Here is a 15749-nt window from a genome sequence, read left to right as displayed (position 1 = left end):
CACAGAATTTTGCAAAATATGTTAGTTGTTCCCAGTCAGCTGTGTCTAAAATCTGGACTAAGTACAAATCAAATGGGAAGGTTGGTAAAGGTAAGCGTATTGGTAGACCAATGAAGACATCAAAGTGTCAAGATAGAAAACTTAAAGCAATATCCCTTGAAAATGCACAACAAAACAAATGAGGAACAAATGGTCTCAAACTGGAGTCAATGTCTGTGAACTAACTGAAAGACATTGTCTAAAGGAAATAGGATTTACATACAGAAAAGCCAAACAAAAACCATCATTCACCTAATCAAAAAAAAACAAGGTTACAGTGGATGACTGTCAATCATGGACTGTGGATGACTGGATGGAAGTGATATTCAGTGATGAATCACGAATCTACATTGGGCAGTGTGATGATGCTGAAACTTTTGTTTGGCGCTGTTCCAATGAAATGTATGAAAACATGCAAATTTCCACAATCATTGATGATATGAGTTTGCATGTAAGGTAAAGGTACGGAGGAGATGACAGTCATTAAATTTTCAAAAAAATGACCGATTTTATATTGAGATTTTGGACACTTTTCTTATTCTATCAATTGAAAGGATGTTTGGTAATGATTACTTTGGTTTTCAGGATGATAATGCATCTTTCCATAGGGGGCAAAAGCAGTGAAAACTTTCCTTCAATAAAGACAAGAAAGACATATAATGTTAAAGGCATGGCCTACAAATAGTCCGAACCTCAATCCAACTGAAAATCTATGGTGGAAATAAAAGAAAATGTTCCATGAAAAGGCTCCAACCTGCAAAGCTAATCTGGCAACTGCAATAAGAGAAAGTTGGAGCCAGATTGATGAAGAATACTGTTTGTCAATAGTTAAATCCATGCCTCAGAAAGTTCAAGCTGTTATAAAAGCCAGAGGTGGTGCAACAAAGTATTAGTGGTGTACTGTAGTGGTTTTTTTTTTTTTTTTTTTTTTATGATTCCATAATATTTTCCTCAGAATTGAGTGATTCCATATTTTTTTACTTTGCTTGATCTGCAAAAACAGTTGCAATTAACTGCATTTTACTTTATTTTTTATTTTTTTGAAGTGTTTCTTAAAGCCAGAAGGTTGGAATGTGAAATGAAAATAGTTTTGATCCATGTCTGTGATTAGTCTTTTTCTACACAATTAAACAATTGAATTAACATTTTCCAAGAGTGGTGATTCCACACTTTTTTGCCAGGGGTTGTATATTACTGCATTATTTGAAGCAAGATTCCAAAGTCATTGTGCCATACTTGCAGGTGTGATTCTGGATACCAGGGTTCTCAATGTCTACCTGAAAATCCACTTCCTTCCACTGTAATGTCCGACTTTGAAGGGCTGAATGGCTTGGAAACATATTGGCAGGAGGTAGTTGGAGGAGAAATTGTAAAACCTGAGCAAGGATGCGGAATAATTTCTTCAGGTTCATCACTATACTTCTCGAAGGTATGATATTTCTGACTATTGAAACAAGCATTTTTTAGAAGATATTTATATGTTTATATACAATTGTGACTAATCTAATGTCATCACCCATGACTGTTTACATCAATGTAAACAGTGATGGGTCACGGTTAGCTTACTTTAACCCCTTCTCGCCAGCAGTCTGTAAATTAACATTCCCCTGCAGAATGCCCCAAGCGGAGGATACATTAATAAATAACCTTCCTTTCAGAGCCCCAATCAATACTTTGTGCAACTGTTGCCTCTCAGTCTCAGCTGTCACTGGCAACTTCCATCCCCATTGAAGACTGGAAACTAATCATAGTGGTTCCCAATCTTGTGATTAGCTATAACATACTAATCGCATGCAGGAGGAACGTTCTTTCGGAAAGTAAGTATGCAAAATGCAAATAGCACTGTAAGTACCACTGTGACCTCAAGGTGTCATATATGATTACATACTATATGTAGAACTACAGACATTTTTATTTTAGATAGAGTAAGGGAAGGTTATAACCCTTACGAGTTTTTTTCTTTTTACATCTGTTTCCATTGAGGAGATTTACCTTCACTTCCTATCACATAGGCAAAACAGGAGATGAGAGTAAATTTCTGCAAATTAGGGGAATCCCTTAGAGACAACCCCCCCAGGTCAGCAGAACTAATGTCCCCATTGGAAGATCTACGTTTCTGGGGACAACCCAAGTTTTGAGATTTTCTTTTACTTTCACTTTTAATGATAATGGTAAACAGGACAAATCGAGAGGGTAAATCTCCCTAATGGGGGCACAGACAGCAATAAAATCCTAATAGGTGTTCTAATCCATCTCCACTCTATCCAGAACTAAAAAAAAAAAAAAAATTGCCTCTAGTTATACTTTAAGTGTCCATTCACACTGGTACGACTTGTCAGGCGACTTGGTCAGCCTGACAAGTCACGCACCGTCGCGTCCCATAGTGTAGTACAGGACCGGTTCTAATAGGATCGACACAAGTCGCTCCGATTTAGAAAAAGGGTCCTGTACTACTTCGGGGCGACCTGGAGCTACTTGCATAGACATTAATTTTATGAAGCCCGTGCAAGTCGTGCCGAAGTCGCGGTGCACGCGACTTCACAGGTCGCCCCCTAAGTCGGATCGCCGTAGTGTGAACCGACGCTTAGTCTGAAAATACTGAAGTGAATTCACAAATTCAGGTGTTTTTAAACAATGCAAACAAGCACATGTGTTTACATCATTGACAGGTTAGCAACAGTGTTTGAATGTAATGATTTCTATGCATACTGTTTTGTAAATATATTACTTTAGATGTATTAGCACTGTTATGGCATTTTTGCACAATTTATGCCAGCATTAATTGAGCATAAAGGTTGTTTTGCTCTGCGCAGATTTTCAGACCACAAAGATGTCACTTCTAAAAGACAGTTCTGTCTGATCCTGGAACCTCATACATAACAAAACCTCTGAGTACCTTTCATGTGGGGCCAGTAAAACTTATACTCTGCCAAAACATTAGGTCCCAGCTGTATCAACCAAACATGCAGTGGCATATTTTGTAAAACTTTACCCTGAAGGGATCTGGAATAGAATGTGACCACTTCATACCTTCTTAAATGGACACTTATCTATTCAGTACAATATGCTGCAGCAAGGAATGTGCATAGACAACAACAGATTTATTGTTGGGAAAACTGGCACATTGTATGAGCCTCTATGTTATTGGAATTTATGAGGTATACCTCAACATACCCCTTATAGCTAATGTTTCTGGGAATGTTTGGTGACTGCCAGACAGAAAGGGGAATGTTTTCACAATCAACTTAAGGATTTTGATGCAGAAATGAGATATTTACCCTTATTAGTCTTTAAGCTCTTTATATTTTAAATTATAAACATATATCATGCAGGATACAGTGTTTTTATTCTCTGTTACCAAGCTTCTTTTTACTATTTGTTTTTTTGGGCATGTTTTTGCATGAGCAGTAAACCAGTAATGCTGCTTTGTGACAGACTTGTATAGTATAGGAAAGACTTCTACCAAGGCAGGCAATAGATGTTCAAGATTGGTAATAACAATATCTGGTCCTTCAATATCTTTATCTTTATCTTTAAATCAAACCAGCTGCCTGTGGATTGAATGGGACATGGCACACCCAGTACACTCCGGAATCTTTGGCCCACTGCTGTACTTTTGATCCAGTGAAGTATGAGCTTCTATAGCTTTGAACCTGTTTGGGATAGCCAAAAGCAACAGCGAGTTTCTGGAGCAGTTGAAGCATTGCTGCTTGATCTGCATGTTTGCAAGGATGAACAAGCAAAAGTCCTGAATAGATGTGCACTGCATTGCAACAATACCTCAGTCCATTGTTTCCCCAGGGCAGGGGACTGATGAAGTCAATTCTCTGCAGGCCTTTTGCCCTCCTTATCAACCTGGAGGAGTACTTTTGCAATGGCATTTGTTGTATTTATTTCCACACTGTACAGTTCCCTATTACAGCCTTTATCATGTCCATGGATATAGGCAATCATCTCTGCGGTGCCCAATCATATGTCCCTTTCTGCCCCATATGTCTAGATTGCTTGTGGGCCCAGTTGACAAAGTTCATCTAGGCAATTTTGTCTGCCTTAGTCTATAGTTCTCAAAAGTCTGGGGCTATTGGAACATGTCCCACTTTTATGGTGCAAGAGTGAGTTTTTTTCCAGATGTAGTCCCAGACTTCCTTGCCTCCGCACACCATCTTTCCATTAATCATTCAGTTATTGGACTTCCACATGGGCATCCATGTTGTCAGTCCTTTAAAAACCGCCCAGCTGTTAGTGTAGATAGTGACATGGGAAGAAGAATCCTCCTAAAGAGTCATTGCTACAGCTTTCAACTCTGCATACTCACTGCACCTTCAGATTCTAGTCTCCTGCAGGACTGTATCTGTACTTGGGATGGAGGATGGTGCTGTCCACTGATGCCCGGATGAGGTGACTATGGCTAATCAGTCAGTGAACCATGCTGACTCATTCATGTCGTCTGACAGAGACTTAAAGGGTGGTGCTTCTTAAATGGGGGATGGTTACAGCACAGGAATTTCTTCTTCTGGTTGGGTGCTGGTTAAATTGACAAAAGCTGTCAACTGCTTTGAAATGTCTCTAACATCCCCAGGTGCAATACCCCCTCTTTCTTGAATGCGCCGCTTCAATTATATCAGTGTCTGGTTTTAAACTGCAGTTACCCTAGTGGTCAGCCAATTATTTTTCACCCATCTGGCTATTGGCAATGCAGTATGGATTGTAACTGGGTCCTATCCTGTAATTGTCTCTACATGTTGTAGTGCAACAAACGGTTACTTCTCGAGGGGTGTGTATCTGTTCTGTGCCTCTGTCAGTTGATTGGACCAAAATCTGATGGGCATTTCCCACCATCCTTTCTTATTGTACCATCCTGCTCCACTACATTCAGCTTAAATATTACTCCTGGTCCCAATCCTTGATGCTCCAAAATGGCTTCTTTAGCAGCAAAGAATGCAATCTGCTACTTTGAACCCCATGAGAACTCTTTTTTTCTGGTAACATTGAATAAAGTTCCTCAGAATCAGTCCAAGATGTGGGATGAACGATCTCCAGAATCCCACAACTCCATTGAATTTATGTGCCTCCATTTTGGTATAGGGGGCAGCAGTCCCTGAATAATTTGCAAAACCAAAATTTTCTTCTGTGGCTCAGTCCACATCATTCCCAGGAATTTCACCTCAGTGGCAGATGCTTGGACTTTGTCTTTGTTAACCGCTTCCATACAGAGCAGTTAGACCACCTTCCTGTCCAGACCAATTTTCAGCTTTCAGCACTCTTACACTTTGAATGACAATTGCTCAGTCATGCTACACTGTAACCAAACAAAATTTTTATCATTTTTTTCACACAAATAGAGCTTTCTTTTGGTGGTATTTGATCACAACTGGGGTTTTTTTTTTTTCGTGATATAAGCAAAAAAAGAGCAAAAATTTTGCAAAAAAAAAACCACTTTTTTTAGTTTCTATTATAACATTTTGCAAAAAATTAATTTTTCTTCATACATTTGGGCCAAAATTTATACTGCTACATATCTCTGGTAAAATTAACCCAAATTAGTGTATATTATTTAGTCTGTGTGAAAGTTATTGAGTCTAGAAGCTATGGTACCAATTACTGAAAATTGATCACACCAGATGTACTGATGGCCTATCTCCTTTCTTGAGGCCCTGAAATGTCAGGACAGTACAAATACCCCCAAATGACCCCTTTTTGTAAAGTAGACAGTCCAAGGTATTTAGTAAGAGGCATGGTGAGTTTTTTGAAGTTATAATTTTTTCCCACAATTCTTGGGAAAATGAAGAAAAACATTTTTTTTTCTTTTTTTTTCCCAAAACGTTGTCAATTTATAAGCTATTTCTAACACATAGCATGTACACAGCAAAAATGACACCCCAAAATTCATTCTGCTACTCCTTCTGAGTATGGTGATACCACATGTGTGAGACTTTTACACAGCCTGGCCACAAAAAGAAACTCCACGTCCAAGTAGCACCATAAGGCGTTTTAGGAGCATAAATACACATAAAACTTTCTTACTACCTATCACACTTTTCAAGGCCCTAGAGCACCAATACAATGGAAAAGTCCACAAAATGACCCCATTTTGGAAAGCAAACACTCCAACGTATATTCTATGAGGCATTATGGGTCCTTTGAACATGTCATTTTTTTCCACAAGTTTTTGGAAAATGTGGGAAAAAAATAAAAACTTTTTTTTTTTTACACAAAGTTGTCAATTTATAGGATATTCCTAACACATAGCATGTACATAGCAAAAATGACACCCCAAAATACATTCTGCCACTCCTCCTGAGTATGGCAATACCACATGTGTGAGACTTTTTCACAGCCTAGCCATATAGAGGGGCCTAACATCCAAGGAGCAACATCATGCATCCTAGCCACTTGCCTAGGCCTATTTTTGACATTTGGTGTTTACAAGCTAAAATCAGTTGTTTTTGCTAGAAAACTACTTAGAACCCCAAAACATTATATATTTTTTTTAGCAGAGACCCTAGAGAATAAAATGGAGATTATTGCAATATTTTTTATCACACCGTATTTGCGCAGCGGTTTTCCAAACGCAATTTTTTGGGAAAAAATTCACTTTTTTGAATTAAAAAAAAGAAACCAGTAAAGTTAGCCCAATTGTTTTCCATAATGTGAAAGATAATGTTACGCCGAGTAAATAGATACCCAACATGTCATGCTTCAAAATTGCGCACGCTCACAGAACGGTGACAAACTTTGGTACTTAAAAATCCCCATAGGCGACAATTTAAAAATTTCTACAGGTTGCTATCTTAGAGGTACAGAGGAGGTCTAGGGCTCAAATTATTGCTCTTGCTCTAACGATTGTGATGATACCTCACATGTGTAGTTTGAACACTGTTTACATATGTGGGCGGGGTTTCCGTATGCGTTCGCTTCTGCGCGCGAGCTCGCCGGGACAGGGCGCTTTAATTTTTTTGTTTTTTGTTTTTTTTACTATTTATTTTATTTATTATTTTTGATTTTTACACTGTTTTTTTAAAAAAAAAATTGATCATTTTTATTTCTATTGCAAGAAATGTAATGGCCGGGGCTGACTGCCACAGTAAATATACTGTGCGCAGTCGGCAAGTGGTTAAGGAAGGAACGAGCGGCTCGCGCTGGAGCCGCTCATGTGATCGGCTGTGATTGACACAGCCGATCACGTGGTAAACAGCCAATTTATATTGGCTGTTTACCTTGATCAGGGATGGGCTATGTCCGAGGGATGAGCCTCATCCCTGATCGCGCCGCTCCGCGCCGCCGGGGGCGCGCACTGGCAGCTAGAACGGGCCGACGTCATATGACGGCGGCCCGGATCGATAAAGGAATTTTACAATGCGAAACAGTGACTTTCACATTTAGGTTACTTAAATTTTGGGCAATCAGTCCATGACAAATGAAAAATGAAGGTAGCCTTGAGGAAGCATGGTGAAATTGTTCTGGCAGTCATCCCACAATAGGGCAAACTGGTCCTGACACTCTAAGTCTATGGAGACGGAAAAGAAACCGATAAGGTCTATCACAGCATAATATTCTCCTGCCTCCTTTGCAATATTCTAGAGGAGCCACTTTAAGAAATAAAATGCACCACTCCAGGTCTGTCAAATACTATGTTGCCCTAAGAAAGCTGATTTGTCCTGAGAACACTGAAGTAAATAGAGTTGGAAGACCACACACCCTATTATAAAAGTCGGATTTCTTTATTTCAACATCCACCTCTATTTCCATTGAAGGAGCCAATTTGTTTAGCCCTCTATATTTCACAGTAATTCCATGTCTAAGAATCCCTACTCTCAACAGTCCTTGAATAGTTTCCCCAATTTTTCTATGGCCTCCAAGAAGTCTGTACTGCTTGAGACAGACTGGCTTCTATGGTGGAGGAAACCTAATGAGTCCATTTCGCATGCCTTCTGACTACAGTCTTAACAAACCTTACCAGATACAGTGCATCTGAAAGTATTCACAGCGCTTCATTTTTCCCACATTTTGTTATGTTACAGCCTTATTCCAACGTTGAATAAATTCATTATTTTCCTCAAAATTATACAAACAATACCCACAATGACAACAGGAAAGAAGTTTGTTTTAAATCTTTGCACATTTATTAAAAATGAAAAACCAAAAAAATCACATGTCACATAGGTATTCACGGCCTTTGTCCAATACTTTGTTTACCCTCCCTGGCGGCATGATTATTTCGGATTTTAGGTGCTGAAAGCGGTACTATTATTTTGCATGTAATTCTTAAGGATGAGCAGCCCAAACCAACTATTTATATATGATTTTTTTTTTTTTTACTGTGCGTTCTTCTTTATAACATCTCTGGTATGATAAAGTTTGAAACACAAAATCCTAAATTATAATATATTAAATAACTATAAAATAATAACAAATAATAATAGAATAATAATAATACTTTTTGTTCAATAAATTATAGAAAATAATGTAATCAAAAACACTGACATTTTTTTTGGTCAAACAAGGATGCAATATTAGTGGTCATATTGCTTCAGTAAACGACCCGGGTATGGAAAATTTTAAAACAGGGTACAGCACAAAGTCCAACGTCACAGTCAGGACAATAGTACCACGTTTCTTTTTGGATTTTCCTTCCAGTGTCGTCACGTTTGGAATAGCAAACCACACACATCCTTGTGGGTGCAGACTTCTTTTCCGTTGGTGGAATGTGGTCCATAAAGTGACAACCGGTCAGGCGTTCGGGGTTCAAAACACCAGCAGCACGGGGTCTGGATCTATTTACAGCCGTTGGTGTTTGGTGCCTGAGAAATATCAGTTCGGCAATTTTCCAAACAAAGTCCGCATGAACCACAGGCCTGTCACTCTTCTTTTTTAGGAGAATAAATGCATTCCACAAACACTGTTCAAGAAGATGCCTGAATATTTTTTTTATTTGCTAGATAAAAAGTAATGGTCTGGTCAGCTCTGTCCACACCTCCCATGGTGTTGTTGTAATCCATCACCAGTTGTGGTTTCATTACATCTTTTCCACCTTTTGTGTGTATCATGACAGTAGAGGTGTTGTGAATGGTACTCATCAGGCACACATCTGTTTTGTCGTGCCATCTCAGTGCCATAATTTTTCGTTTCTGCCAGGCAACTATTTCTCCTGCCTTGAGCTTTTTGTTGGCAAAGGTTGGGGGCATGTCACGCGGGTTAGCTCTAACGGTCCAATACGCATCTGTCTTGTTGTGTAGAAGGAACTCATAGAGTTCTGGGAACTTATAAAAATTGTCTGTTGTGACACAGTATCCCTGATTCAGCAATGGCTCAATCAGCGTAAGAACTGAAGCGGTTGCCATTCCATAACTGCTGAACCTTTCATTGAATTTGGTTCCTTTCCCGGTGTATAGGACCGAATTCCAAATGTATCCAGAGCTGGATTCACATAGCATGAATGACTTTATGCCAAAGCGTGCTCTCTTGGACGCAATATACTGTATCCAGCTAAGTCTTCCTTTGTAGGCCATTAGACTTTCGTCTATACAAATGTCTCTATTTGGCACATAGGACTGCTGAAAAATTTTCAAAATGATTTAATAAATGTCCCAAATCTTTTTGAGTTTTGGAGCTGGATGAGAAGTCTCGTCAAATTCGTCATTATTTGTAAAGTGCAAATTTTTCATAATGAGCGAAAATTTGTATTCCGACATGACCGTGCCAAAAAAAGGAGTGGCCAGTAATTTGTTGGTGGTCCAATACCACTTCTGCAGGGGTTTCCCCACCACTCCCTGCAGAATAATTAGGCCCAGAAACTTCCAGATGTCCTCTTGGTCACTGGTTCCCACATCCTGCTCCTTGAAAACCTCAGATGCGCTGCAGCTTGTTGCTCCTGGTACCGATTCGTTTCCACAACAATCTTTTCAATAACCTCATCAGTCAAAAAGAGTTGGAGGTATGCCAAGGGGTTGTCATCCTCAACATCCACTTTGATACCAGTTGCTCCAGTAAACGGGAACCTTGGGGGCGCTACGTGCTCTGTACCGCAGTCGATCGAGAACCAAGTCCGCACATCGCTGGGCACAGTCGCAGGATCATCACTGAAATCGCTTTCTGCGTCCGATGACGAACTTCCCCACAAATCGCTATCACTCCATTCTGCAAGCGATTCTGTATTGCTGTCGTTGTTCTCCAGCAGGTCATATACCGCTTTTGAGGTGGCGGCACCCTTTTTTGATGCCATGGTCGCTCTGCAGTATCAAGACACAAGGTACAGGAAAAATGCAGGAAGGGGAATGGAGAAAGCACTGGGGGGCAATCTACGGTCAATTTATTTTATTTTAGTAATGTAATCCAATAGGATTACAGTGTATCAATGTGTTTGTGCTTTTAACTTTTTGAATTTTCCGCCGGTTCAACCCCCTGTGAACGTCACGTCGCAGGATACGGAAGCCGGGAGGAAGATCCGCCGCCGCACACTGCCCGGATACATCGCTGGATCCCGGTGACAAGGTAAGTAACCCCTCTTTCAGGATTCAGCGATGCTTCTGGCGGTACCCCAAGTGTGGCTCGGGGTTACCGCTTTTGGCACTGAAATTTAACCCCGAGCCACACTGGGGAATACCGCTAGGAAGGATAAGCACTGTTGGCAACAGTTACAGCCTCAAATCTTTTTGAGCATGATGCTACAACATTGGCACACCTATTTGTTGGCAGTTTTTCTCATTCTTGCTGACAGGACCTCTCAAGCTCCATCAGGTTGGATGGGGAGCGTCAGTGCACAGCCATTTTCATATCTCTCCAGAGATGTTTAATCGGGTTCAAGTCTGGGCTCTGGCTGGGCCACTCAAGGACATTCACAGAGCTGTCCCATAGCCACTTTGTTATCTTGGCTGTGTGCTTAGGTTCGTTGCCCTGTTGGAAGATGAACCTTCGCCCCAGTCTGAGGTCCAGAGCGCTCTGGGACAGGTTTTAATCAAGGATGTCTCTGTACATTTCTGCATTCATCTTTCTCTCGACCCTGACTAGTCTCCCAGTTCCTGCTGCTGAAAAACATCCCCACAGCATGATGCTGCCACCACCATGCTTCACTGTAGCAATGGTATTGGCCAGGTGATAGGTGGTGCCTGGTTTCCTCCAGACATGATGCTTGCCATTAAGGCCGGAGAGTTGAATCTTTGCTTCATTAGACCAGAGAATTTTGTTTCTCATGGTCTGAGAGTCCTTCAGGTGTCTTTTGGCAAACTCCAGGCAGGCTGTCATGTGCCTTTTATTGAGGAGTGGCTTCTGTCTGGCCACTCTACCATACAGGCCTGATTGGCTGAGTGCTGCAGAGATAGTTGTTCTTCTGGAAGGTTCTCCTCTCTTCACAGAGAAGCACTGGAGCACTGTCATAGTGACCATCGGGTTCTTGGTCACCTCCCTGACTAAGGCCCTTCTCCCCCGATCGCTCAGTTTGGCAAGGCGGCCCACTCTAGGAAGAGTCCTGGTGGTTCCAAACGTCTTCCATTTTTGAATGGTGGAGGCCACTGTGCTCATTGAGACCTTCAATGCTGCAGAAATTTTTCCGTACCCTTCCTCAGATGTGTGCCTTGACACAATCCTGTCTCAGAGGTCTACAGACAAATTCTTGGACTTCTGGGCTTGGTTTGTGCTCTGACATGCACTGTTAACTGTGGGACCTTATATAGACAGGTGTGTGCCTCTCCAAATCATGTCCAATCAACTGAATTTACCACAGGGGGACTCCAATCAAGTTGTGGAAACATCTCAAGGATGATCGGTGTAAGCAGGATGCACCTAAGCTCAATTTTGAGTCTCATGGCAAAGGCTGTGAATACTTATGTACATGTGATTTTTTTTTTTTATAATAAATTTGCAAAGATTTCAAACAAACTTCTTTCCTGTTGTCATTAGGGGGTATTGTTTGTAGAATCTTGAGGAAAATAATGAATTTAATCAATTTTGGAATAAGGCTAAAACATAACAAAATGTGGAAAAAGTGAAGCGCTGTGAATACTTTCCGGATGCACTGTATGCTTTATCAGGATACTCAGATGTGTGTGTACACTGTTCAGTCTGAAATGAGTGACCTTGCAGTTCATTCATCCCAAGAATATGGGTCCCTTGCCAATAGCCAATTTTACACGTGTCCTGACTGCTGATGTGGTTTGCCCTTCCAAACCACCTTTATAGATCACGTCTTCTCTGTGATAGGAAAGATTTCCTTGCAAAAGTGTAACTTCGGCTCAGATATTAACTAGAGCCATCACATGTGTTGAAGAAAATGGCTTTCACCACCACACAGTAACAGATGCATATGGGTGTCAGTCTCCTGCTGTCACTGCCTTTACTGCTACCACAGGAGATCCATCTTCTCTTTCATAGGATAAAGATTCTCCCAGTTCCTTTTTCTGAGATTCTCCAACTCCTCCCCAGTATATAAGGATTTGGGTTTGGGTTCATGTGCAATTTTGGGAATGAGTTTGGGGCTAACAGGAAGGGTCTGTTCTGTTTCCTCTAAATCTAGGCTGATGTTATCTACACTAGGAGTAGTGTTTCTAACCTTGACAGTTTTTCCCAGGCTTCTCAGCAAGGACAATAAAGGAGCCCTGAGATTAAGTGGTGCAGACTTCATAAGCCAAGATCGTAAAACGGACTTATAGGGTTCCATTTCTAGACCAATCTATTCTGAAAACTTAGTTAATCCAGTTATACAACCTATCTCACGCATCCTGACAATATCAGTTCAAAGGTAATATACAGTATCTCACAAAAGTGAGTACACCCCTCACATTTTTGTAAATATTTTATTATATCTTTTCATGTGTCAACACTGAAGAAATGACACTTTACTACAATGTAAAGCAGTGAGTGTACAGCTTGTATAACAGTGTAAATTTTCTGTTCCCTCAAAATAACTGAACACACAGTCATTAATGTCTAATCCGCTGGCAACAAAAGTGAGTACACCCCTAAGTGGAAATCTCCAAATTGGGCCCAAAGTGTCAATATTTTGTGTGGCCACCATTATTTTCCAGCACTGCCTTACCCTCTTGGACATGGAGTTCATCAGAGCTTCACAGGTTGCCAATGGAGTCCTATTCCACCTATTCATGGCAACATCACTGAGCTGGTGCATGTTAGAGACCTTGCGCTCCTCCACATTCGGTTTGAGGATGCCCCACAGATGCTCAATAGGGTTTAGGTCTGGAGACATGCTTGGCCAGTCCATCACCTTTACCCTCAGCATCTTTAGCAAGGCAGTGGTCACCTTGGAGGTGTGTTTGGGGTCGTTGTCATGTTGGAATACTGCCCTACGGCTCAGTCTCCGAAGGGAGGGGATCATGGATTGTCCAAAGACAGCCTCTGGATATGACGCTGAGCATGTGCACTCAACTTCTTTGGTCGACCATGGCGAGGTCTGTTCTGAGTGGAACCTGTCCTGTTAAACCACTGTATGGTCTTGGCCACTGTGCTGAAGCTCAGTTTCAGGGTCTTGGCAGTCTTCTTATAGCCTAGGCCATCTTTTTTGTAGAGCAGAGTTCTTTGCCATGAGGTGCCATGTTGAACTTACAGTGACCAGTATTAGAGAGTGAGAGTGATCACACCAAATATAACACACCTGCTCCAAATTTACACCTGAGACCTTGTAACACTAAAGAGTCACATGACACCGGGGAGGGAAAATGGCTAAGTAGGCCCAAATTGAACATTTTCACTCAGGGGTGTACTCACTTTTGTTGTCAGAAGTTAAGACATTAATGGCTGTGTGATGAGTTATTTTGAGGGGAGAGCAAATTTACACTGTTATGCAAGCTGTACACTCACTACTTTACATTGTAGCAAAGTGTAATTTCTTCAGTGTTGTCACATAAAAAGATATAATAAAATATTTACAAAAATGTGAGGGGTGTTCTCACTTTTGTGAGATACTGTGTATATGATTTTTATTTTTTTTATTTTTAATTTCCATTATACACCGTGCTACAAAATAGACAAAATAGACAATTGTATTCTTCTTTTCTTCTTTTAAGTAAGGCAAGTATGAAGTATTGTGTTCCCCTTAACACACATTCCAGTCAGACATGGAAATGATGTAATTGGTCCAGAAAGGCTGTCAAACGTATGCATTCATATTAGATAGCACAGCATGCTTTTCAAGTTATGGGACATTGGCGTACTTTGCAATTAAGACTTAAACAAATTCCTAAAATACATGTTATAAAACATGTTTGTTATAAACAAAATAGGTTAAAATTAAATTGACCAAAAATGATATCATCCTTTTTGTTTCCTATTTTCATCACACGTTTGAGTCAGTATAAAGATTTGATTGTAATTCTACACTGCTCAAAAAAATTAAAGGAACACTGTGAAAACCCATCAGATCTCAATGGGGAAAAATATCATGCTGGATATCTATATGGATATGGACTGGGTAATGTGTTGGAAACGAAAGGATGCCACATCGTTTGATGGAAATGAGAATTATCAACCTACAGAGGGCTGGATTTTAAAAACACCCCTGAAAATCAAAGTGAAAAAATGATGCAGCAAGCTAGTCCATTTTTCTGAAATTTCATTGCAGCAACTCAAAATTATACTCAGTAGTTTGTATGCCCCCTGCCTGCTTGTATGCATGCCTGATGGTGTCCTGGGGTATTTCTCCACAGATCTGAACCAGGGCATCACTGACCTCCTGAACAGAGGTGCAACCTGGCAGCATCGTAGGGACTGAAACATAACTCCCAGAGGTGTTCCATAGAATTTAGATCAGGCGAGCATAGAGCCATTCAATGGTATCAATTCCTTCATCCTCCAGGAACTGGCTACATACTCTCCCCACATGAGCCCTCGTATTGTCGTACACCAGGGTTGGAACCCAGGACCCACTGCACCAGTGTAGGGTCTGACAATTGGTCCAAGGATTTCATCCTGATACCTAATGGCAGTCAGGGTGCCTTTGTCTAGCCTGTAGAGGTCTGTGCGTCCCTCCATGGATATGCCTCCCCAGACCATCACTGACCCAACACCAAACCAGTCATGATGAACGATAACATAAAATTTGCGGCTTCTCCAGACCCTTTCACGTCTGTCACATGTGCTCAGGGTGAACCTGCTCTCATCTGTGAAAAGCACAGGGTGCCAGTGGCGGACCTGCCAATTCTGGTGTTCAAATGCCAATCAAGCTCCACGGTGCCGGGCAGTGAGCACAGGGCTCACAAGAGGACGTCAGGTTCTCAGGCCACCCTCATGAAGTCTGTTTTTGATTGTTTGGTCAGACACATTCACACCAGTGGCCTGCTGGAGGTAATTTTGTAGGGCTCTGGCAGTGCTCATCTTGTTACTCCTTGCACAAAGGAGCAGATACTAGTCCTGCTGATGGGTTAAGGACCTTCTACAGCCCTGTTCAGCTCTCCTAGAGTAACTGCCTGTTTCCTGGAATCTCCTCCATGCTCTTGAGACTATGCTGGGAGACACAGCAAATGGCACGTATTAATGTGCCATCCTGGAGGAGTTGGACTGCCTCTGCAAACTCTATAGGGCCCAGGTATTGCCTCATACTACCAACAGTGACACTGACCCTAGCCAAATGCAAAACTAGTGAAAAACAGTCAGAAAAGACGAGTAGGAAAAAAAAAGTCAGTGGCCTGTTTTGGAGGTTGTCTCATTGTTGCCCATCTAGTGCACCTATTTTTAATTGCAGTGTGTATACAAAATAATCTTGC

The 15749-nt window shown here is 41.1% G+C and overlaps 1 protein-coding gene across 3 annotated transcripts in view; it reads left to right on the top strand.

Moving 5' to 3' along the window:
• Positions 1–15749, top strand: part of RELN (reelin) — a 782434-nt gene that overhangs the window by 562613 nt on the left and 204072 nt on the right. For all 3 annotated transcript variants that reach the window (XM_082254411.1, XM_082254410.1, XM_082254409.1), the window contains one exon: positions 1282–1468. In XM_082254411.1, coding sequence (XP_082110537.1) covers positions 1282–1468 — 187 coding nt within the window. The remainder of the gene's footprint in view (positions 1–1281; positions 1469–15749) is intronic.

This window comes from Pelophylax lessonae, assembly GCF_965119305.1.
Source record: "Pelophylax lessonae genome assembly, chromosome: 4".
Classification (NCBI taxonomy): Eukaryota; Metazoa; Chordata; class Amphibia; order Anura; family Ranidae; genus Pelophylax; species Pelophylax lessonae.
Note: the sequence above shows the minus strand (reverse complement) of the source record. Positions and strands in the feature narration are given on the sequence as shown.